This window comes from Myotis daubentonii, chromosome 8, assembly GCF_963259705.1.
Source record: "Myotis daubentonii chromosome 8, mMyoDau2.1, whole genome shotgun sequence".
Lineage (NCBI taxonomy): Eukaryota > Metazoa > Chordata > Mammalia > Chiroptera > Vespertilionidae > Myotis > Myotis daubentonii.
Genome location: NC_081847.1, coordinates 64,110,750 through 64,135,369, shown reverse-complemented (window position 1 = coordinate 64,135,369; position 24,620 = coordinate 64,110,750). Strand labels below are relative to the sequence as shown.

General features: G+C 42.2%; 1 protein-coding gene across 4 annotated transcripts in view; it reads left to right on the top strand.

Moving 5' to 3' along the window:
• The window catches only part of PIEZO2 (piezo type mechanosensitive ion channel component 2), a 338,873-nt gene that overhangs the window by 197,227 nt on the left and 117,026 nt on the right, over window positions 1–24,620 (top strand). For all 4 annotated transcript variants that reach the window (XR_009454151.1, XM_059706647.1, XM_059706648.1 and 1 more), the window contains exons 6-7: window positions 10,230–10,440; window positions 13,042–13,255. Coding sequence is in view for 3 of the 4 variants with exons in the window: in XM_059706647.1 (XP_059562630.1) it covers window positions 10,230–10,440; window positions 13,042–13,255 (425 nt within the window). In the remaining variant the exon portion in view is untranslated. The remainder of the gene's footprint in view (window positions 1–10,229; window positions 10,441–13,041; window positions 13,256–24,620) is intronic.

The window sequence follows — 24,620 nt, the reverse complement described above, 5'->3', positions numbered from 1 at the left end:
GTATTCTAAACATTACTTATTTGGGGCTTTGAAAATACTGTCATTATTATGAGGCTGATATCCTCTCAGTTAAATTGGCTTTGGCCTAATTTAGATATTAACTTGTATTTTCTTAGCATATTTCAGCCTACCAGGTGGCCTGGGAGGAGCAGGCTGGAGTGTGAATCTTCTAAGATAAACCCACAAGGAAATTTTTTCTTGCATGTGAACAATCTGTCTTGATTCTGAAAAGAATAGAAGAACACGGCCAAAATACGCAGGGGAATTTATTTTATTCTGAAGGGCCCCACATACTTCCTGCTGCTTATAAATCTTGGCTTTTGCACTCTGGACTGTTTAGTTTTTGGAGGATCCTTTGACAGAATAGTGTTTCTTGGCATTGTTTCTTCTTTCATTTATCTCAGTAGAGAAATGGCAAGATTAATCCACTGGTGCCTGGGAGAATTCCTTTTCAAATCCAGCATTGTTTTAAAGTAGCAATTAATCCCTGGAGAGGACGCTTAAATCTCCCCTAATCTTCATGGACTTGATGATGAGCTCAAGTTTGCTGTTTCAAAGGGCATCACAAATCCAAGGATCCCCTGGAAAACCCTGGGTGAGGTGGAGACTGGCAGCAGGTGGGAGACTGGCTTGCTCTTGCATTGGACCGAGAGCAGACCTCAGTAAGGGAACCGATTCCTCATTGCCATAGGAGGTTCTGCTTCATCCGACTCCTCTGTGGTCCTGTTGGTTTGTTCATTTTAATTTATAAGCACATCTAAAAGTCAGAACTGGGAGAAAGATTCCTATTCCTAAATCTTTAAAAAAAAATTGAGTTAGGTTATGAAAAGTAAATTGTGTAGAAGAGGGTTCCCTGTGCAATGAAACACTATGTAATTTCACCAAACTGATACTGATCTTGTATATTTCTATACTTCTAACTTTATTTAGCTATTTAATGATATTTCAGCCTTCTTTATGAAGCAAATGCTATGTAATATAATGTTAAACCAAATTTATAATGTCTATTTAAATAGGAATTTTAGTCATGACTTGGTGTGCTTAAAGAAAAATCTTCTAAATAGTCTAACAAATCAAATATGAAGGACAAAAAGAATATTCCAGTATAAGTCATCCACCACATGTTAAAACTTCAGGAATGCAACATTTTGGTCCTGCTAATATCATTTGGAAATTTGTTCTGAATCTCAAAAACTGCACCAGCCTTTCCAATACCCAATGTCCATTAGGCAACTGTGGCACCTGCATTGTGCCACATCCGATGACCAGCTGGGCAGTGCTTCAAAGTTTTAGCTTTGAGATTCAAGTTATTATTTATTTTTTTTAAAGAAACAAAGAATGGAAGAAGTCGACCTTTTTATTGTCGCCTTCTAATTAGGCATTTGGCATTTGCTCAGCTCTCCCCTGAGATTTAGTCCAAAGTCACTGGCTTTAAATTTTCTAGATCCTGTTTTTTCAGACATAATCATCTGAAACATGGAACTATTCAGAACAATAAGAAGCTGGACAGCTGCCCAGTTGCCCTGCAAACCTTGCACTCCGTTACTTTTACTGCCTCTCAGGATCATTCTCAGAAACTGGGCAAGAATCACTGTCATATGTCCCCCAAAAGGCAGCACAGTTGGTCTGCCTTTTCTGGGTTAAATCCATTCATAATCAGGGTGTAGCTTTTAATTCTCGTGATTTTAGATGCCATTAATTTAAATAAAGGAACATTTTTTAAAAATATATTTTATTGATTTTTTACAGGGAGGAAGGGAGAGGGATAGAGAGTTAGAAACATCAATGAGAGAGAAACATCGACCAGCTGCCTCCTGCACACTCCCTACTGGGGATGTGCCCACAACCAAGGCACATGCCCTTGACCGGAATCGAACCCGGGACCCTTCAATCCACAGGCTGACGCTCTATCCACTGAGCCAAACTGGTTAGGGCAGGAACAGTTTTGATTGCAGGAAATCATTGTCCCACTGTCTTCAAGAAAGCTTCATTATTACAGTGTGAGTGTCACTGTGAGTATTTATTAGAGTGATTAACTTTGTAGCCCACAATGTCTACATCGCACTGGACGTAAGGTGAGAGCATGGATTCCCACTCACCCTTTCTTCTGACAATGCACACCTGGGAGCTTGCCAACGTGACCGCCAGTCAAAGGCAGCATTGTCACACAGAAGAGCAGGGATGTTATCATTATTTTAAATTTTATTTTTAAATTACAGTTTACATTCACCACTACTTTGTATTAGTTTCAAGTGCACAGCACAGTGGTTAGACAATCACATACTCTGCGCAGCGATCTCCCACCTGACACATACATCGTTGATGCAATATTACCAACTCTCTTCGCTATGCTGTACTTTACATTCCCATGACTGTTTTGTGACTCTCAGTTAGTACTTCTTAATCCCTTCACCTTTTTCACCTGATTCATAACCCCTCATCCCTCTGGCAACCATTAATACCTATGAGTCTTTTTCTATTTTGCTTATTCGTTTATTTTATTCTTTAGAGTGAAATCACATCGTATTTATCTTTCTCTGTCTGACCTATTTCACTTAGCATAGGACCCTCTAGGTCAGTGGTTCTCAACCTATGGGTCACGACCCCTTTGGCGGTCAAACGACCCTTTCACAGGGGTCGCCTAAGATCATCCTGCATATCAGATATTTACATTACGATTCATAACAGTAGCAACATTACAGTTATGAAGTAGCAATGAAAATAATTTTATGGTTGGGTCACAACATGAGGAACTGTATTTAAAGGGCCAGAAGGTTGAGAACCACTGCTCTAGATCTATCCATGCTGTCAAAATGGTATGATTTCATTCTTTTATGGCCAAGTAATGTTTCATTGCATATATGTACCACCACTTTTTTATCCACTTGTCTATTGACGAACACTTGGGCTGCTTCCATATCTTGGCTATCTATAATAATAAAAGCATAATATGCTAATTAGACCAGGCATCCTTCTGGATGTCCTTCCGGATGACCTTCCAGATGAAGCCTGGGCTGGGGAAGCCTGGGTCCTGGGTGCCAGAGGGAAGCCGGTGCCGGCAGCCAGGGGAAGGAAGGCCTACTCTTGCACAAATTTCATGCACTGGGCCTCTAGTTGTAAATAACACTACAATGAACACATGGGTACATATATTCTTTCAAATTTGTGTTTTGGGTTTCTTTGGATATATACACAGAGGTGGAATTGTTGAGTATAATGCAGTTCCATTTTTTTTATTTTTTGAGGAACCTCCATACTGTTTTCCATAGTGGCTGCACCAATCTGCATTCCCACCAACAGTGCACAAGGGTTCCCTTTTCTCCACATCCTCACCAACACTTGTTGTTTGTTGATTTATCCTAGAAGAAAACATAGGCAATAAAATCTCGGACATTTCTCATAGCAGTATTGTTTTCTGACATATCACCTCAAGCAAGGGAAACAAAAGAAAAAAATAAACTAATGTCACTACATCAAACTAAAAACTTCTTTGCACAGCAAAAGAAACCATCAACAACATGAAAAGACAACCCACTGAGTGGGAGAGCAGATTTGCCAAGGATACATCTGATAAGAGATTAATATCCAATATTTATAAAGAACTCATACAATTCAACACCAGAAAAACCCAAACAACCCAATTAAAAAATGGGCAAAGGACCTGAATCGACACTTCTCCAAAGAGGACATACAGATGGCCAATAGACATATGAAAACATGCTCAAGGTCACTAATCATCAGAGATTGCAAATTAAAACCACAATGAGATATCACCCCATACCTGTCAGAATGGCTGTCATTAATAAATTGACCTGGAAGTTTGTAAAGGTTCTGAGGCAGGGCCCATCCCAAACCTAATAAATCAGCACCTCTGGGAGGTAGGAGAAGGTGTGAGGTGGTAGTAGGACAATTTCTTTTAAAGCTCCCTAGATCCTGTCCTCCTGGCTAACCTAACTAGTTACCGTCTGCTAACTCAGCTTGCCTTTACCTGTCCATCATTAAACTTTCATTGCTCCATAGAAGGTGGTAGAAAGCATACATCTGCATACTCACTTTTCCAAATGAAGCAAGGGACTATTTAAACAGCTCTTTCAAGTTTGGATAAAGAATTTTCCTAAAACAAGTGTAGCAACAGAATAAAATATTTGCTTTATCTGTACCATACTACCACATGAGACTCACATAACATGCATGACACCACAGAAACAAGTGCTTGCTCCCCCGGGGCACTGGGGGTCGCATTTATCTCCCGCAGTCGGTCACAACACTTGCCTCTTTCTGCCTTGGGCTCTTCTGTTGAGATGAGCCCATTCTGGTAAGATAAATTGTTAACTTTTAATAATAAACAATGAATAAACAACTCCTGAAAAATGTACTTTGGAAGAATACTCCCTTTTCCTCCGAGTTCTTTTGACTCATTATTTGTGACTTTGATAAACTTTCATTGAAATGTCCTCAATCAGTTCGTTTTAACTACGCAGAAGAGGAACATGGACTCAGCTGCATGAAGAGCTCCCATCTAACATCTGAAACCTAAAGGAGGCTCCACAGATAAATCACTTCAGTGTATTTTCCAATGAAGGGAGTCTGCCTTGGATATGAGTCAAACAAAGTAGTTCCGATTTTTGCCTCGTCAGTTGACTGTGGATTCAGCAGCTCTGTGGTGGCAGATGTCAGCCAGTGTGTGAACGCAGGGTCCATTGCTTCAGAGACACGCATGGCAGCTCTGTATTCCTGCAGGCCCTGGATTCCCTCCAAGAATTTATCTAATTTAGGACATTTGGATGAAGCTTGGGAATCTACCCTCTTAAAGATTCCTAGGTGATCCTTAGTATTTGTTACAACCTGGGTTGAACCTTTTAGTGCTTGGAGGTAAAGAAATATGGATGTTTGGGTTTGACCAACAGTAATTTATTGTGTCTTCCAAATGTGAGTGGAAATGACCACTAATGACTGTTGGGGATGGGGTGACAGGAGAGGCAACAGTGAGATGAGATGCAGGGGCTGCTTTGTGTTTAGGCTGATCCCGTTCAGAGAGGATCAGAGCCGCACACAACTAAATCCACACCACTTAGGGCTTCCTCTCATGACATAAGAGGCGCAATCATAAGGGATGTGGGTGTGCACTGGCCGTAGATGCTCAGTGGTTAGAGCAATGGCCTATGCACTGGAGTGTCATGGGTTTGCTACCTGGTCAAGGGCACATACCTGGGTTGCAGGTTTAATTCTTGGGAAGCAACCAATCGATGTGTCTCTCTCACATGGATGTTTCTCTCTCTCTCTCTCTCTGATTCCCCCTACCCCCCTTCTATCCTCTCTAAAAGTCAATGGAAAAAATCCTCAGGTGAAGATTAATCAGTACAAACAAACAAACAAACAAGATGTGGAAGAGATGTGGGTGCATTTTGAAGCCAGTTACTTTTAAAGAAGGCTTGGTAAAGGATTCACATTTCTTCAGCTAAGTTTTAGATTTATGGACAATAATGATATGTAATATTTTATGTGGCTTTTTAAACTGTAAAGGGTTCTGCTGGTCTTTAGTTTCTAAGACAGCGTAGGAACCAGGGGAACTAAATCAGTACTTATAGCTACCCCTTCTCCAAGGCCAGAATCAAGTTGTATTCAAATGAAGGGACAGATTACAACCGTGACCAGCATGGCGGCTTGTTAGTAAACATGTGGGAGCGGGCCAGTGCTCTGCGGAGCGGCAGTGTTTATACTGCACCCAGGGAATCATTCAGGGGAAGAAAGCCTGCCTGTTAATAAGCCAGATGATGTGGCTAATGGCAGTGCTGGCCACGGCGTGGACGGTAGGGGCTCACAAAGTCAAACACAGCTCACTTTCGGCTCTCTCTCAGCTTGAAAGCTTTAGAAAGCATTTCCAACGGAGGGCCTCAGGGATTTTGCTACAAAAATGCCAAGAAACCTCAAATACAGTGGTATGTTTATAAAAATCGCAGGGGCCCCAGTCCCGCCTAAGAGAGGTCGGGGAAATGCATTTGTTTAACCTCACAAAGTTCTTGACCAGAGATTTTTACTCGATTTAATCTACATCCGTAGCAATTCTATAATTGAATAATAAGTCATTTATTATGAAAGCTATGAGTGTGTTTCTAACTGTGACCCAGGCAGCTCTGGCTATGTTCTCTCTCTCTGTCTCCTTTTTCAAGTGCAGTGACTGAAGGTTTTGGCCAGGTTTCCTTCATCCAGGAGGATTTTTAATGCATTGCTCACCTACTGTGAGGGAATATTAAGCAGCAGGAGCCCCATGAGCAGATCCTTTATGTGTGGATGGTGGTGTGGTTGCCACAGCAACGGTGTCACTGGATTGACCCCTTTTTCCCCTTAACTCTGCTTGGGAAAGACAAGCAGGTGGGAGGAAGAGCTGGCATGTGAGCTGGGGCCTTAGAGCTGAGAGGGGAACAGCATGGCCCAAGGCAAGGAGCTATGGATTCCGAGTCCCCCCCCTCCACACACACACACACATGATTTCCTGCAGGTGATATTTCTCGGCAAAGAGATGAGGATAAGGTTGGATGGACAGACTGGTTCCAGGGTGGGGCAGCAACTCTGAAACCTCATCAGACCCCTGACTTTAAAGCCATCCACATGCCAGTGAACCTCGAATAAACGTCTCCTGCTTTGCCCGCTCCAGATTGCTATACTAGCTGTCCACTGACACCTCCAACAGGACTGCTGAAAGGCATCTCAGAGTTGAATTTCCACAGTCCACTCATTATTGTCCCATCTCATCCATAAAGACAAAACTATTGGAACTATCTTTGATCCCCCTCTATCCCTCCTCCCTCTGCATTAGCTTACATTCCTGCTGACTGGAACTCCAAGACACACTGCAAAGACACTGCAAAAACTCTCTTCAGCTCCATAACTCCCCTCTCCTCAACCACAGCAGTAACCTCCCTTGGGATTCCCTTGTGAAATAGATCATCAAACCCCTCATTAGGTGAAGTGGTTGGTAATCAAAATCCTGCTAAGGTGGGCTCCAGAGAAGTGAAGTGTGGGGGAAGGAGCTAAGTCTTAGTGTTTCTTTGTAAGGCAAATGTGGGTTGTTTCTAAGGGGAGCTGGTGAGGCATGCAGATTTGCTGATGGTGTGATCCAGGAGAAAGGGAGCACATGGTGATGCAGGGGAGAGGGGAGGCTGGCCAGGGCTGTCCCCTTTGGTATCCCAGCATGTACAGCTCATCCACAGCCACAGGAGGGAGGGATCTGAGTGTCTGCTCCACAGGTGGGCTTTATTTTTATTTTTTAAGTATAGTTGGTATATAATACTATATTGGTTATAGTAGTTTCAGTGTACAATATAGTGATTTGACATTTTTATACCTTATAATGTTGTCACCCCACTAATTCTAGTGATCACCTGTCACCAAGCAAACTTATCACAATATTATTGACTCTAGACCCATTCACCTGTTCACCCATCCCCCACCAATTGCCTTCTGGTAACCATCCCTTTGGTCTCTGTTTCTATCAGTCTATTGTTGCTTTGTTTGTTGGTTGGTTTCATGTGTTTTTTAGATTCCACATGTAAGTGAAACCATATGATATTTGTCTTTCTTTGCCTGACTTATTTCACCTAACATAATACCCTCCAGATCCATCCATGTTGTCACAAATGGCAAGATTTCATTTTTTTATTTCTGTGTAATATTCCATTGGGTGTATGTGGAATATTATCTATCTATCATCTATCAATTTCTTTATCTATCATCTATTGATTGACATTGGTTAGCTTCCATATCTTGACTACCTTTTATATATATAAAAAGCCAGTGACTGGAAAGCCATAATGACTAGAATGACTGGTTGCTATAACGCCCACTACAGCCAGAGAACCAGCCCAATCAGGGGGTGGGGCAGGCCGGCCAACCTCCCATGGCCCGTACCTCCGGCCAGCCCTGCCCCTGATCAGGTCACCCCCAATCAGCCCCCACCACACTGATCAGCCCACGGCCCCTTCTCCTAGCCACCTCTGCCCCCAATCGACACCCCCCCACCAATCAGGGGTGGGGCCAGCTGGCCCACCACCCACAGCCCTTCCCCACAGCTGGCCCTGCCCCCAACCACTCCTCCAACTCCAATCAGGGGTGGGGCCCGCCGGCCAATTGCCTGCAGCCCCTCCCCGCAGCTGGCCAGGCCCTAATCGGGCCCCGATCAGGGCAGGCTGGCAGGCCAACATCTTGCTGTCTCCTCCTACTGACAGGCCCAGCACTGATCCACCGATTGGGGCAGGGCCGGCCGGACCCCACCTGTGCATGAATTCATGCACTGGGCCTCTAGTTATAAATAATGCTATAGTGAACATAGGAGTGCATACGTCTTTTTGAATTAGTGTTCTTATTTTCTTTGGATAAATACCCGGAAGTGGAATGGCTGGTGGGCTTTAGATAGGTGGGCTGATGAACTGACCTGAGCTCACCCCTCTTCTCTCAGTGCAGTAGGAAGTAGGGTCATCAGCTGACAAGGGGAAGGATAAGGAGGTGGGGAGAAGTAGGTCAGGGAACATATGCCTTCTTTCTGAACACACCATGGACCTTGACCAGCTCTTTCATCTGCCTGGAATGCTCTTACCTAGGGTTTCTCACGTGGCTTGTGACATTGTGACGTTCAAATCTTAGCTTAAATGTCACCTCCTCAGAGAGGCTCCCCTGACCTCAGAATCTAAAATAGCCACCCTGTCACTCACAATCACACTACCCTATTTTAATTCTCTGATTAGCATATATCACTGTGAGATATTTAGCTTGTTTATTTTTTACTTATTTACATGTTTATTGCTTCATCTTTCACTAGAGATACTAGCACACAATAGGCCTTGAGCAGATAGAAAAATCTTAATGAATAAGCATGAGAAATTACTTTTCCTTCAGGAAAAAATACAAATGTGTCACGATGGAATATGATAAAACCAGATTTGGGTGTATAAACTTGAATAGGACTGGAATTAAATGTGTGTGCGTGTGCGCTCATGCGTTCCCATGTGTGGTGGGGTACATTAGCAACCAACTTAAGATGCAAGTGATCATACTCTCCTAGGCAAACAGAGGATCCCTCAGTCCTCAAGTCCACTCAGCACTTGAACTTTATCTAGGTGCAGATAAAGTTCAAGTGCTGAGTGGACTTGTGCCCAGTGCCAGTGAATTCGGACATAGTTAGAGGTCCAGATACCATTAGTGAACATTATGTAAATATCTAAACTGAGTGTATCAAAGAAAGACCTTTAAAATGGGAAAATGGAGAGGCCAGGCTCTCCTCTTTAAGCCTTAAATAGATGTGTGAACTGGGCCTAAAAACCCTGCTGGCTCTGCAGCCAGCGTCTAGAGCCAATCTGGCTAAGGACAGGAAGTCTGTCAGCCCAGGGGCACATGCAAACAAAGTTTCAAAAGTCTGAAACAGCCTCCTTTTGTCTTAAAGTGATGGTTTATATTATAATTCCTCTACAAAAATCCTAACCCTTCTAGGGAAAGATTCTAATTTGCCAAAAAATAAAAAATTCCTATGCAGTCTTTACAAATAAGACAAATAAAAAGACACTCATATACCTCGTTTAAAATAATGCATGGAAATATATTTATATTCTGCGCATGTGTTTCTTCCCGAAATCTCTAATGATTGTACTGCGGTGCTGAGTTGTCCAAAATTGAACCAGTGTATCATTCTCTAAGAATAAGGTAGGCAGTGACTGTATATTTAGCCAAGTAGCCCAAGACCACTCATCCTCCCATGGTCAGAAAATACTAAAATAGTGAACAAAGGTAAACTTCAGGAGAAAAAGGATTTTGTACGCAGCGATGTAACTCACCCTTTCCGTTAAAGCCAGGGGTACTTCAACCTCCCATCACCTTGCTGGCAAAGTCTGTGAATTTGTGGAACCAAATGCAGATTGATGAAAGCTAAGATTATTAAAAGATGTTTCGGACAGTTTCTTGTTCCACCCATAAAAAATGAGCTCATGTAGGTAAGATGACATGCTATTAGGGGCCTATGAATAGTGATGTTTCCTGGTTACTTCTCCAGGGGAGATTAGAACTCCTCGGGAATTATCAGAGCCCTGGCAGGGACGTAAGGCAAGTGGTTCTCTGCATCTTTTCCCAGATTTGTGAAATCACCGCATTCTCTGACCCATAAATTACAAACTATGTCATCTGCTGGGTGGATAGGCAGAGTTTTGGACTACAGTGTTTTTTGTTTGTTTGTTTTTATTTAGGCTGGAGGAGAAAAACTAGATCCAGAAGAGGCACTGATCTATGAAGAGGGTTTAGACGAAGGAGATGGTGTTGAAGGCGAGATGGAAGAAAGCACAAAACTGAAAATTTTCCGCAGGTTTGCCTTTGTGGCTTCCAAGCTTAAGGAGTTTATTGGCAACATGATAACCACCGCTGGAAAAGTAGTTGTGACGATTTTACTGGGTTCATCAGGTGAGACTTTCCAGTCCTGGGTGGAGCACAATGACTCTGGCGAATCATGAAAGAAATGGTGGAAGAGAAAATAAAGAAGGAAATAATTCTATTCCATGACACCAATATAATAGCTGGAGCTTTTGTAAAAGAGGGTAAAGGAGGCCACATGTACAAACCACACACATGCAAGTCATTTTTCCCGTGCAGTTCTAGTTTTTATATTTTAGATAGTTTCTATTAACTTCTGTAAAGCAATCGTTTTCTGTTATGTGACATCATTTTCTATGTGTAGATCAGAAAAACAACCATTCTTCCTCAGAGCCTGTGAATGGTGACCTGGGACAATGAATAATTTTAGTGTACAGGTGCCTCTGAGAGCCTGTCTATATACATTGATTCATCAGTGATCATAACTTAACTCTCCAGGATTTACTGTTTTTCTTCCTAAGTTTCATTACAATCTTCCAGCACAGACACTCACTTCCTTTAAATTTTGGCTATAGACTGCTGATACCATAATTATGTTATATCAGTTTCTCTCCCCTCCCACATCCCCCCCCCCTCCCACCAACATTCTATACTCTAGAGCTACTGGGAAGTTTATTCAATACTACCTCATTGAAATTTCACAAGATGAAACAACATAACTGTTTGTTAATGGGAAAATAAAAAAGTGGAAAAAGAATAGAATTTCTCAAGATATATAGTCCAATATTTTAATGAGGAGTCATTTCAAAATCCACCCGCGCCCCGCCCCCCCCCCCCCCCCCCCCACTTCCCCTGAAAGGTTTTTAATGCCTGTAAAGGAATTGCCTCATTTTACATTTCCCTTTTTGGTGATAGTGCAAATCAGATTTCGTTTGGTAGGAAAACATGTTAGTGAAACTTTAACTGCCACAGAATGTAATATTATTATGAATCCTAGTTAACTAAAAAACAAGGTAAATCATTATTTTAAAAGTGGTATCAGGAAAGTTGGAAGGGACATACAGTATTCCTGAAAATTTGTAGGGAGAAACAGAAGATGGAAACAGGCAATTAAGTATGCTATATTCTGCTGGTGTGAAGATTAGCTGTTTACTCTGCTCAAATACCATAGGTAGAATTTCTTCCTCTTCTGGTATTTCCCCATATTTACAAACTAGGGGCCCGGTGCACGAAATTCGTGCACTGGGTGTGTGTGTGGGAGGGGGGGGTAGTGTCCCTCAGCCCAGCCTTCCCCCTCTCACATACTGGGAGCCCTCAGGCGTTGACCCCCATCACCCTCCAATCGCAGGATCGGCCCCTTGCCCAGGCCTGACGCCTCTGACAGAGGCGTCAGGCCCGGGCAGGGGACCCTCATTTCCCCCCATCACTGGTTCTGCCCCCAGCCCAGGCCTGATGCCTCTGGCCCAGGCGTCAGGCCTGGGCAGGGGACCCCCAGACTCCTCTGATTGCTGGCTCTGCCCCTTGCCCAGGCCTGATGCCTCGGCCAGAGGTGTAGACCCCCATCACCCTCCGATCGCCTGATCGGCCCCTTGCCCAGGCCTGACGCCTCCGCCAGAGGTGTCAGGCTTGGACAGGGGACCCCCATCTCCCCCCGATCACTGGCTCTGGCCCCCGCCCAGGCCTGAGGCCTCTGGCCCAGGAATCATGCCTGGGCAGGGGACTCCCATCTCCCTCTGATCGCTTGCTCTACCCCCGTCCAAGCCTGACGCCTCTGACCCAGGCTTCAGGCCTGGGCAAGGGGACCATCATATCCCCCCCAATCCCCGGCTCCGCCCCCGACCCAGGCCTGATGCCTCTGGCCCAGGCATCAGATCTGGGCAGGGGACCCCCAGCACCCCCCCAGGCCTGATGCCTCAGCCAGAGGAGTTGACCCTCATCACCCTCCGATCACCAATCACTGGATCGGCCCCTTGACCAGGCCTAAGGCCTCCGGCAGAGGTGTCAGGCTTGGGCAGGGGACCCCCAGCTCCCCGTGGTTGCAGGTTCCGCCCCTGCCCAGGCCTAACGCCTCTGGCCGAGGCGTCTGGCCCGGGCAGCGGGGACCCGCAGCTGCAGCGGCCCCGCGATCGTGGGCTCTGCTTTAGGCCCAGGCCAGGGACCCCTAGCTCCCGGGACTGCCAGCTTCAACCGTGCCCAGCTCCCATCGCTGGCTCCACCCCTACTTCCTGCTATCACTGGCCAGGGCGGAAAAGGCACCTGATTCTCTTAGCTCCCCCCTGGGTTTCTGATCACTGTCAGTGGCAGGGGGCTTCTTCCTGCTTTCCCTTTCGCCTCCCTGCATTGTGCCTACATATGCAAATTAACCGCCATCTTGTTGGCAGTTAACTGCCAATCTTAGTTGGCAGTTAATTTGCATATAGCCCTGATTAGCCAATGAAAAGAGTATCGTCGTACGCCAATTACCATTTTTCTCTTTTATTAGTGTCGATATCACTTTGTGTATGACATTTTTCATAATAAAAATAGCATTGATTCTGATTTTATAAATAAAAAGTGATTATTTTAAAAACCTAATCAATACCTAAAAACCCATGGAGGAAATTTATATAATCTCTAGTACTTGCAGTTACTGAGTAGTAAATGATTTTTAGTTCAATGCATTTTTTCATGATTATATTTCTTCTTCCTTAGGTATGATGCTGCCATCTTTGACCTCATCTGTCTACTTTTTTGTATTTTTGGGTCTGTGCACCTGGTGGTCCTGGTGCCGGACATTCGACCCATTGCTGTTCAGCTGTCTCTGTGTTCTCTTGGCTATTTTCACCGCGGGACACTTGATTGGACTTTATTTATACCAGTTCCAGTTCTTTCAAGAAGCAGTTCCACCCAATGACTACTATGCAAGGTAAGAGATGAAAACTCATTAAGACATTAAATGGGAGGTGGCCCTCTTATATGGCTTTGTTTGAATTTTCAGGTGTTCTTCTTGATGGATGGGGCTCTTCTAGGGATGGGGAAAGCAGTAAATTTATTGAATGGCACAGTCTAGGAAGTAGTAGATGATCCATTCAGATGGAGGTGCTGCTGGGACAGTAAAAAAGGAAGCTGCTGTTTGTACCAAGTGAGACAGATACATGGTCTCAGCTGTGGAAAGAGATCCAGGAAAAACATTTCATATCAAAGAATAATGACAGCGTCTTAAAGCACCCAGCTGGAAGGAGCTCTCAAAGGCCAAGTGGAGGACATATTGAGAATCAATCTATTAAATAGTCAATAATTGATTCTAAAATTTTAAAAATAAAAATACATGAGTCCATGCTGAGAGAGAGAGAGAAATCTAATTTGCGTTAAATAAAGATGACAATTACACATACTCCTTATGGTGAAAATGGGAATTAAAGAATATAGCATTTACTTTGACTTTTTGGAGAAACTCTAAGCCATTCTCAGTTAATGAGGGAAAACTCCTCTTTACAGAATAACAATAGCTAATGAAAGGGAAAGGAATAATAGAATTAGAAAATTACTACTCATCAATTCTTAATGACATACTTGTTTCTAGTTACCAACTAAAACCATTACTTAAAAAGGTTCTTGGAATGAAGGATGTTTGCAATAATGACAAAGTATATTTTCACTAATTATTTGCTAAGTGCAAAGGAAAAAATCAAACCCTTACAATGGTGGTCAACCCCTTAACTAATTGATCAAAAATGACATAAACAAACATGGGATAGTTCAACATTTTACACTTCTAGATGTGATGTAATATAAGGTATACAGTATCATATTCTTAAGCCATTAGACCAGCGGTTCTCAACCTGTGGGTTGCGACCCCTTTCGGGGTCGAACGACCTTTCACAGGGGTCGCCTAAGACCATCAGAAAACACATATATAATTACATATTGTTTTTGTGATTAATCACTATGCTCATGTTCAATTTGTAACAATGAAAATACATGCTGCATATCAGATATTTACATTATGATTCATAACAGTAGCAAAATTGCAGTTATGAAGTAGCAACGAAAATAATTTTATGGTTGGGGGTCACCACAACATGAGGAACTGTATTAAAGGATCACAGCATTAGGAAGGTTGAGAACCACTGCTTTAGGCCTAACCTCCAATTTGCAAAAAATATAAAAGATAGAAAAGTAACTTAAATGACTCCACAGGAAAACAGAAAAATCCAGAATGTGGATTCTACAAGGCAGATGATCTGGTCTTCTTTAAACTTAGCACAGATATGACTCTAGGTTACATCCTCCTTCAATGACAAGCCCCGAAGAGAAGTTTTGAGGTTAAATGGGGACAGTTCAATATTCATTGGTTATGAGATGATAGTATAGAATTTTTGTTGATTCTTAGGTACATGATTGTATTGTGGCTTTACAGGAAAATGTCATTGTTTTGGGAGATACATGGTGAATTATTTAGGGATGAAATGTCATGATTTTTGTAACTTTCTACTAGTTTATTGACAAACATGGGTGGGAAGGAAGGAGGGAGAGATAGAAGAGAGAGAGAGAGAGAGAGAGAGAGAGAGAGAGAGAGAGAGGGAGAGAGAGAGAGTGTGTTATTTCAACTAGGTCATTGTCATTGGATTATTCATTGCCATATTTTTAAATTTTCCTTTTGTGTGGAAAAGTTCATAATTAAAAGTTATGGAAAAAAGAAAAGGAAAGAGAAATGGCCAGAATGTCAGGATGAAGTGAAGACTGTGCCAGAATTCTTCTCTCTGATATATCTCTGGGAAGTCTTATAGGTACCTAAGTGAAATAAGTCAGGTAGAGAAAGACAAATACTGTATAGTATCATATATGTGGAATCTAAATGAAAAAGAACTCCTGTAAGCAGACAGTCGAATGGTGATTGCCAGGGCAGTGGGGTGGGGGAAAGAGGGAGAGGCTGGTGAAAGAGTACAAACTCAATTATGACATGAATAAGCTCTGAAAATCTAATGTTTAGCAGGTTTACTATAGTTAATAATACTGTATTGTATACCTGAAATTTGCTAAAACAGTATATCTTAAACATTCTCACATACAAAAGAGCTATGTAAGGTGGTGATTGATGTCAATTAACTTGATTGAGGTAATCATTTCACACTGTATACTTACATCATATCATCAAATGGTACACTTTAAAAAATTATGATTTTATGTTGTTAACTAATGTCCCAGTGCACGGATTCATGCACACTGAAAGGAAATTAATTAGAAGAAATATTTTAATATCGTTATTCACTCGTTCTCTAATATAGAAGTGTCAACCAAATTCACGATTGACAATGACCGATTGAAACACATGTGTGTGATTGGCACCAGCGAGATCTTTATATGTATTGCTCATGCACATGTGAACTTAGCCTTTTATATGTATAGAATGAACTTGCTTAATTAGACCTGCTTTCTCATTTACCTAAACTTTTTCCAGCCCAGTGAAGCACCCCAACTTCTCTTTCAGGTAATTGCCAACAACACAGCAGTAAATATCAATATGAAGCAGATTATTATTATAGATCATGCAGGGAGAACGAAGGGTAAAATATTTAACTATAGCAGTGTTTGACTATATTCTGCACAATGAGAAAACCTGAAGTCTTTCCTACTTCTTTTCAGTCGGGTCAAATTTCTAAACTTTCTAAGTCTCCATTTTCTGGCCAATGAAAAGAAAGTAGGTTTCTACCGAGTCTCCTATCTACCTACTCCAGGACTTCTGTGAGGATCGAATGAGATGAGGCACAGGAAAATGCTTCACAGACATTTGGTTAAAGTGTAAAATGTTTGCACCTGGCAAGTTGTGTTCCTGGGCTGAAGAAACTCTAAGGAGGCTAGTTGCTAGGGAGAGGAAGCCTGGTGTTGCTACATGATGTCATTACCTGACACCCACAGCAATTGTTTCCAGGCTGGGCTGGGCTGTAGGCTGCATTTTGTGCCATGCAGTCTTGGCAGCGTTGGCTGCGATTTGGTGGGATGTCGCTCTGGGGTGGTGGTGGGGCCTGTGTCCCACTTGGGGGAAGCCAAGTGTTGGTTTGTGGATGCCAGGTCCGTGGTGCCATTTATTTTTAAATGGCCAGTGTGCGTCATGGCAGCTCCTGCGTTTAGTGTCTGTCCCCTAGTGGTCAGTGCACATCATAGCTACTGATTGGATGGACATTTAGCCTTTTATATATATAGACTAGAGGCTCGGTGCACAAAAATTTGTGCACTCGGGGCAGGGGGTCCCTCAGCACGGCCTGTGCCCTCTCACAGTCTGGGACCCCTCGGGGGATGACCATCTGCTGGCTGAGGCCTGCTCCCCAGGGGATTGGGCCTAAGCTGGCAATCACACATCCCTCTGGCAGCCCGGCAGCCCTCGGGGGATGTCCACTTGCCACCGGGGAGCAGACCTAAGCTGCAGTCGGACATCCTTAGTGCTGCTGAGGAGGCAAAAGAGGCTCCCACCACCACGCTGTACTGGCAGCCATCAGCCTGGCTTGTGGCTGAGCAGAGTTCCTCTATGTGGAAGCTCACAGACCACCAGAGGACAGCTCCTGCATTGAGTGTCTGCCCCCTGGTGGTCAGTGTGTGTCATAGTGACCAGTCATTCCCAGTCTTTCTGCTGTTAGGGTCAGTTTGCATATTACCCTTTTACTATATAGGATAGAGGCCTGGTGCACAGGTGGGGGCTGGCTGGTTTGCCCTGAAGGGTGTCCTGGATCAGGGTGGGGGTCCTGCTTGGGTGCCTGGCCAGCCTGGATGAGGGGCTGGTGGCTATTTTCAGCTGGTCACACCCCCTTCAGGGTGGGGGTCCCCACTGGGGTGCCTGGCCAGCCTGGATGAGGGGCTGATGGCTTTTTTTAGGCTGCCCGCACCCCCTTTAGGGGGAGGGGTCCCCACTGAGGTGCCTGGCCAGCCTGGATGAGGGGCTGATGGCTGTTTTCAGGCTGCCCGCACCCCCTTCAGGTGGGGGTCCCCACTGGGATGCCTGGCCAGCCTGGATGTGGGACTGATAGCTGTTTTCAGGCTGGCCACACCCCCTTTAGGGTGGGCATCCCCACTGGGTGCCTGGCCAGTCTGGATGAGGGGCTGAGAGCTCTTTTCAGGCAGGCCAAGCCTGCAACTGAAGCTCCCGGTTTCTCCTTTTTTTCTTTTTTATTCTGGGATTTATTTACCTTCTGTAATTGAAACTTTGTTGCGGCTCCAGCTCCAAGGCCGGCTGGCTGAAAGCAGGTATCTGGGGTTTGTTTAGCTTCTATAATTGCAACATTGTTGCATCTGGAGCTCAGAGCTGGACCGCGGCAGGCGGGGAACCTCGACTTCCTCCATCGCCAGGGCAACCAAGCCTCATGCTCGCTTCAGCTATGTGGCTGCTGGCTGCCATATTGGTTGGCAGTTAATTTGCATATCCTGCTGATTAGCCAATGGGAAGCATAGCGGAGGTATGGTTAATTACCAAGTTTGTCTATTATTAGATAGGATTGTACTTTAATAAAGAAACCCCTTTAATGGTGTAGATTTACATAATATTCGTTTTAGGCAGGAGTGAATAAATGCTAAATTTCAGTATAGATATTAATTCTAGACTAAATGAATCCTTTGATTTCTTTAGATGTTTAATTTTTGGTTTATTAATAGAACACATGGAAGTAAATGTTTTGTGCTATTGGGAGGGCTAACTTTTAGGGAAAAGTAAATATCTTCTATATGGCACTAGTCCCTGTCACCTCCAACTCCACCACAGTTTGAGAATCTTTTCTGACATCTAGAGACTAATGATAAAAAATACAAAGAAAATTTAGAATCACTTGAAAACATTTCTTCTGTAAAGGATCAGTTAGTAAATGTTTAATGACTTTTCAGGCCTATGGTCTCTGTCGCAATTCTTTTAAGAAGCCATTGTAGTACAAAAGCAGCCATGGATAAGATTTCAAAGAATGAGTGTGGCCATGTTCCAGTAAAACTTTGTGGACATCAAAATTTTAATTTTATATTATTTTTACATTTCATAAAATATTAATTTCTTTTTATATTTATCCAACCACTTAAAAATGTTAAAAAATTGCCCAGCAAGCATGGCTCAGTTGGTTGCGTGTTGACCTATGAACAAGGAGGTTATGGTTTGATTCCCAGTCAGGGCACATGTCCAGGTTGCCGGCTTGATCTCCATTAGGGGGCATGCAGAAGGCAGCCAATCAATGCGATCAGTGACTTTCTCTCATCATTGATGTTTCTATCCCTCTCTCCCTCTCCCTTTCTCCCTCTGAAATCAATAAAAATATATTTTAAAAAATTATAGCTCACAAGCTATACCCAAAAAGGTGGTGAACCAGACCAATTGCAAAAAAAATATCTTGCATGAACATTTGTCACATAAATGTCATACCCATACATGCTCCAGTCTATATCCAGCATCAGATGTGGCTGAACTCTTAAAATAATCCAAGCCATTGTTTATCACCTCATAAGCTTTCAGATAGGCTCTCTGGTGTGAATTATCATTATTTTTAGAAAAATTGAATTGATTTGTTTATCATTAATATAATACATGTTTGTTGGTGACTATTTGGAGAAATAAAATGAAGAATAAAGGAAAACAATTTTTTTAAATGTAATTCTAACTCCTAGAAATAAACACTGTTTATTTTTGGTCTATATTCTTCCAGTATTTTTCTTATCATATATGTGTTTTTTAAAACAAACTTTGAATAATAATGCACATGCTGTTTTATAATTTGCTTTACTCAAGTATTGCATTTGCATTTTCCTAGGTTATGCAATATTCTTCTAACATGTGATTCATAGACTTCAAAGTGTTTGATAGTGTGGCTATATTATAATTTAGTAAATCCTAGGCTTCAAAGTGTTTGATAGTATGGCTATATTATAATTTAGTAAATCCCTGATTTTAACCATGTAGACTTAGATTGTCCTTCATTTTTGCCCTCTTGAGTAATGCTGTGATGAGCACCCACATTATTTCTGAATTTAAGTACAGACAGTCCTCGGATTTTGTCGGACTCTATGTACGTTGTTTTGTGGTTACGTCGCCATCTCCCATTTATTTATTAAAAAAAAAAAAAAAAAAAGTTCCGTCAGTTTGACCTATGTACATATGTGCTTTATGTTTTCTGTTATTTACAGTATTTACCACAAGTATAGGTCAGGACTTGTTATCTTTCTTTTAAATTTTTTTTTACTGTTTCACTTCATTACTGCTGTGTATGTGCTCCATGTGAGTGACGTAGGTGCTTATGTAGGTGGGTTCCGACTTACAGCGAAAATCGTATTACGTCTCGCTGTAGGAATGGATCTCCGACGTAACCGAGGACCTACTGTAATACTCATAATAAGCAAAATGCAGCCCCTGTACTCTTGGTTGTGAAGGAGCCCCTAGAGTGTTGTTTGGTGCTTGCTTCTGCTGGAGCATCTCTAGGTTTCAGTGATCCTGGGCCAACATTATGATAATTTATAGGTTTGAGATTCCCTCACTAGGCAGGTGTTATAAAATGAAATCCCAGACCTAGGAGGGGCACAGATCTAGGGTTTTACTTTTCTCTAGGTGATCTCTCCTTTCAACACAATGGCCTCACGAGGCCATATACTTCCTTCCAGCTCCATCCAGACCTGTGGTGGAATCTTTCCATTATGTTTAGCCAGGGAAGGGTGTGGAGAAGGTGAGCAGGGACCCACAAGTAAATGGAATGGGTTGGAGATCAAGGTTAACCTAGAGGCAGAGCAGAAGAGTTAAACTATGTTGAATAGTATGTGATCAGTCTTACATTTAGTCATGGGGATTCTTTTTGAAGCTTTATTTTGCTGAAGCTCAACTTCAGAAGAGTGGTCACTAATTTTTACATGGTTGTAATATAGTATAGCATTTCAGAATTGGGAAGAATAATCCTACTTTCAGACACAGGGTCTTAACCTTCCCATAACTATCAAATAATGAGCTCTGAATTTTGTTTTGGAAAATATGGTCATGTGACTCCTATGTGCAAAAATTAATGGGAATCACTAATTCTCCCTGAGGCAACATCAGGTCAGGATATACACACATATAATTGGAGGAATCATAACTATAATTGGAGGATCATATATTATTCAACATAGTTTAACAGAATAGAGTCCTATTACAAGTGTTATCTTGCAGGTCTCCCTAAGAAAAATGGTGAACTAAACAACATTTGACTTAGCTTATCCAAAGTGTAGTCCCTTCTCTAAAAGGTTTGTATTTTCATAAGGAATTTTGTAATGTAGGGAATTTTGAAGAAAGAGTGCACCCTAAATGTTGAAAGGCATAAAGCAAGAATTAAATGTGGTGGCTAGTATTCAGATTCCTCCAATTATACATGTACATGTCCTGGTCTGTTTTCCTACCTGAAAGGTGTTTATGAAGTATTGGACAACTTCTGTTCTATGGGCTTTCTGTGTTAAATGTGCAAAACATGTACTGAATAGAGGACAAGGACAGAGGCAGGTTGTAACATTGGAACCTCAATCCAGGGAGTGCCATAGCAGGGACCAGGGAGGAAGGACATAGCCTTTAATATCTACATATGGGGAAGATCCGATAGAGCCTGTGGGGTGAGTTTCTGCCCTTGCCCAGGGTCAGGTAAGGGCTTATCTAGCAGAGGAGGTGGAGAGAAAGCTGTGCTGGGAACAGTCTGCATGCAGGCCAAGACAAAGAAACAATCTGGTGAGGCGTGTGGGCTGTCAAGGACATGGGAAGAGACCTGAGTATGAGCTGCTCTGCTTCTTGTGGCCGCCTGCCAGGCAGACACAATTCAACTGACTGGGAGAGGGAATCGGGCTATATCCTAGCATAACCCCACACAGGTGTACCTGATTTGTTCTGCATTATCATGAATGTGAGAAGCATTGTTAAAAAGCTCTAAAATGCCTTTAAACTTCTATTACTGACATGAATTATAAACCACTTTTAATAGTTTGACAGCACTGACTTACGTCCTTGTGAAGATGGTAACAAAAATAATTGAGGTGAACTCATCTAAAAACAACCCTTCACAAAAAGTGGGTTCTCTGTTTTTTTTAATCTTGAATTATATAGATTAAAAGTTCTGAAATAGGCCAAGGTGAAGGGCATGGCAGGAGATTGAAATGCTTACTGTTTTCTTAATCACAGTGGAGACACTTGGAACTCATACGTTTTTTTCTCAACTCTGTTAATGAACATTTTTTGTACATTAAGCTTTGAGATGAGTTGTGACTGAATAATTCTTTGTCTCTTCTAATCTTAGACTTGCATTCCAACTCCCGAACTTCCTCTTAGTCACAGGAGTTACTGTAGGGATTGGACTTGTTTACTCAAATTCAATTTGTTGTTTTGTTGCTGTTATCATCTTAAATTTTACAGTTTGACAATGAAAGGGTAGGAAGAAATGGGAAAGGTTCTTGGGCCATACTCTATGAAAGTAGGATTCTCTATTAAATATACAACAATTTGTCCTGTGTTATTTATCCTTTTTATGTCTATTTCAGTAAGCTGTATTGAAAATGCATTATGTTTAGTGAAGGAAAAGCTTATGTTTATTTTAGTGTTAAAAACATGTAAAAAAGCAAAGCAAAGCCTAGAACCCCAGCACCATTCTATGACAAATGAGAACAATGTTAAGAAAAAACAAACATTAAAAGCACAACATTATCTATTGTATTTATACTATTTTTATAATAGTCATAAAAATGTCAGTAACATGTAAGGAGTAATAAAGGCCTCAATGCAATGTGTCTTCTTATTCTACCTTGGAAAGGCTAGTGGGTCCTTTAGAAAATGAAACAGTGCAATCAGTTCTTCTGATAGGTCTGCAATTTGCTTTCAAATAGCTATACAAGCCAGGTGATTTAAATGAATGCACTTTTGCAGCCTAGCCCAGGGCTATGTTGTGTCTTGTCTTGCACAGCGGTTCTCAACCTGTGGGTCGCGACCCCTTTGGGGGTCTAACGACCCTTTCACAGGGGTCACCTAAGACCATCGGAAAACACATATATAATTACATATTGTTTTTGTGATTAATCACTATGCTTTAATTATGTTCAATTTGTAACAATGAAAATACATCCTGCATATCAGATATTTACATTATGATTCATAACAGTAGCAAAATTACAGTTATGAAGTAGCAATGAAAATAATTTTATGGTTGGGGGTCACCACAACATGAGGAACTGTATTAAAGGGTCGCGGCATTAGGAAGGTTGAGAACCACTGCATTAGAGTGATCTGAGGTCTAGGAACAGAAACAGCACAGAACGTCTAAGGTGTTTTTAATGGAGAACCGTTGGCAAGAACTTCATCTGGAAGCAGTCCAGTGTATGAGAAAACTGAATGTAAAGCAGGCCATTTTCATGCTAAGGAATGTAAATTAATCCAACCAGGGTGAAGCCTTTCCTTACCATTTCTTTTTTTCTTAGAAGATGGCGCTGGCAGTCAATCTATAGAGTTATTCAATTTGTAAAGTTGGTAGATGATAAAATTATAACCAAACTTTTGGTTTCATCTTGGAAACATCCTTAATGATTACGTGACTTGTTCTATAGGTGTCATACAGAGTTCACTGTGCTCATCTGAAAGGTGAAAATGGAAGCCAAAAGAAAAATTGACTTTCTACAGATAAATGGAAAATCAATAAACATGAACACTTGAATCACTGAGTCTACTTAGGCAATTCTCTAGAACCATATGGTCACTTGTATTGTGGACCCAGGGCCCCTGGGAAATGGGTGTCCTACTGAACCATGACACCTGGTGCTATATACAAAAGCAGCCACTGCTTCCTACCAGGTAGACAAACTTATGCACAGGTTGTCTTTTTAACCCAGGGAACTAAACTCCCAAGCTGGCCTCCCAGCATTTCAGCCGTGATTAAATGCTGTGGTGGAGATATCTCACCTCCTCTCTGTTGAGAGCATCTCCCAGGAAGAGGCTCCCTTTTAGTTTTCAGAGAGAATCTGCCCTACTCTCTGTGGGGACCTAGAGCAGGCCTGGTTGACTGACAGTGCAGACTCATTCTCGAGGGTTTATATCTACAAGAGCAGCTCACCTGCACCATGTTATAACAGGTGAGGACCCTTTCCCAAATGCCATCGAAGATATAATGGGGCCCTCCCTCTCATAAGGTGACGTTGAGGTGACTAGCATTTGAAAGCGCATTCTCTGGAGTTCAACAGCTAGGGATTTAATGTTGGCCCTGCTACTTTCTAGACAGAGCACCTGTGCTTGTGTTTCCTCATCTAAAAATAGAGATGAAAAAGTGCCTCTCAGAGGAGAGTGAGTGTTGTATTAAACGGGAGAATGCCATATCCAGAGCTTGGCACTGAGGGGTGATTATTAAAAAGTAACTTATCTTATTGTTATAGTCGTCATGTTAACATACATAAATGTTTTTCTTATTTAGACTCACTGCCCCATATCTAGGAACAATAGCCTCCTACAGCGTCACATATATAGTTCCCTAAGCACGTTAAGCTGCTCTACCCTTTGTGCTGTTTCCTTCCCTAGGAATGTCCTTCTCTCCTTCCTCATCTTACTCGTTTCTGCTCTCTTCTTAAAGCCTAGTATGAGTACCTCCTTCTGAAACCTTCCAAGTTTTCTTCTGTGAGGAACAGAAGTTATTACACTATACACACTTGCTTTCTAGAACTTGCTGCGGTGGACCATAAGAATCTGTGTATGTATGTATCTCCCCACTAGGTTCTGGTTTGGGGCCTCAGCACTTTCAGGCTCAAACATTACTGATCACACAGTGGGCTTTGAGGAGATCCCTGTCCAAGCTGGTTTTCTTTCTCCATCTCCTAAAATCCTTGCATTTTATCTATTTGTGTATCAAAGCCATGTAAAACTCATTTAGGTTTTTCCTGAACTCCCAGGCCCAGATGTGGCCTCTGACTGTGAGATGTATGTGAAAATTATTTCCCAGAAAGGTCACGGCCAACTTTAATGCATTCTCACTGCCACCCTCTGTGGTACATGTCCTCTCGGTATTAAATACCCAGTTCAGCGAGAAATGAAAGAGGCTATGGTATATGTGGTTCAGTAAGTGTGATGTTGGCAAATATTTCGTTTTGCTGGAGACTAGTGATGGTTTTTAATTTATTTACTTAGAAAACTCAATAATAGTTTTCGTCCCTGGTGGTTAAAATAAACATGGTTAAAAGTAGCTTTCACTTTCTAAGGAATTAGAGATTTTTGTTCATATTCAGTATGTTTCTTGGGGACTGGGTTTACCTCTTATTGTTGAGAGACTTTGGATAATAATTCTTAATTG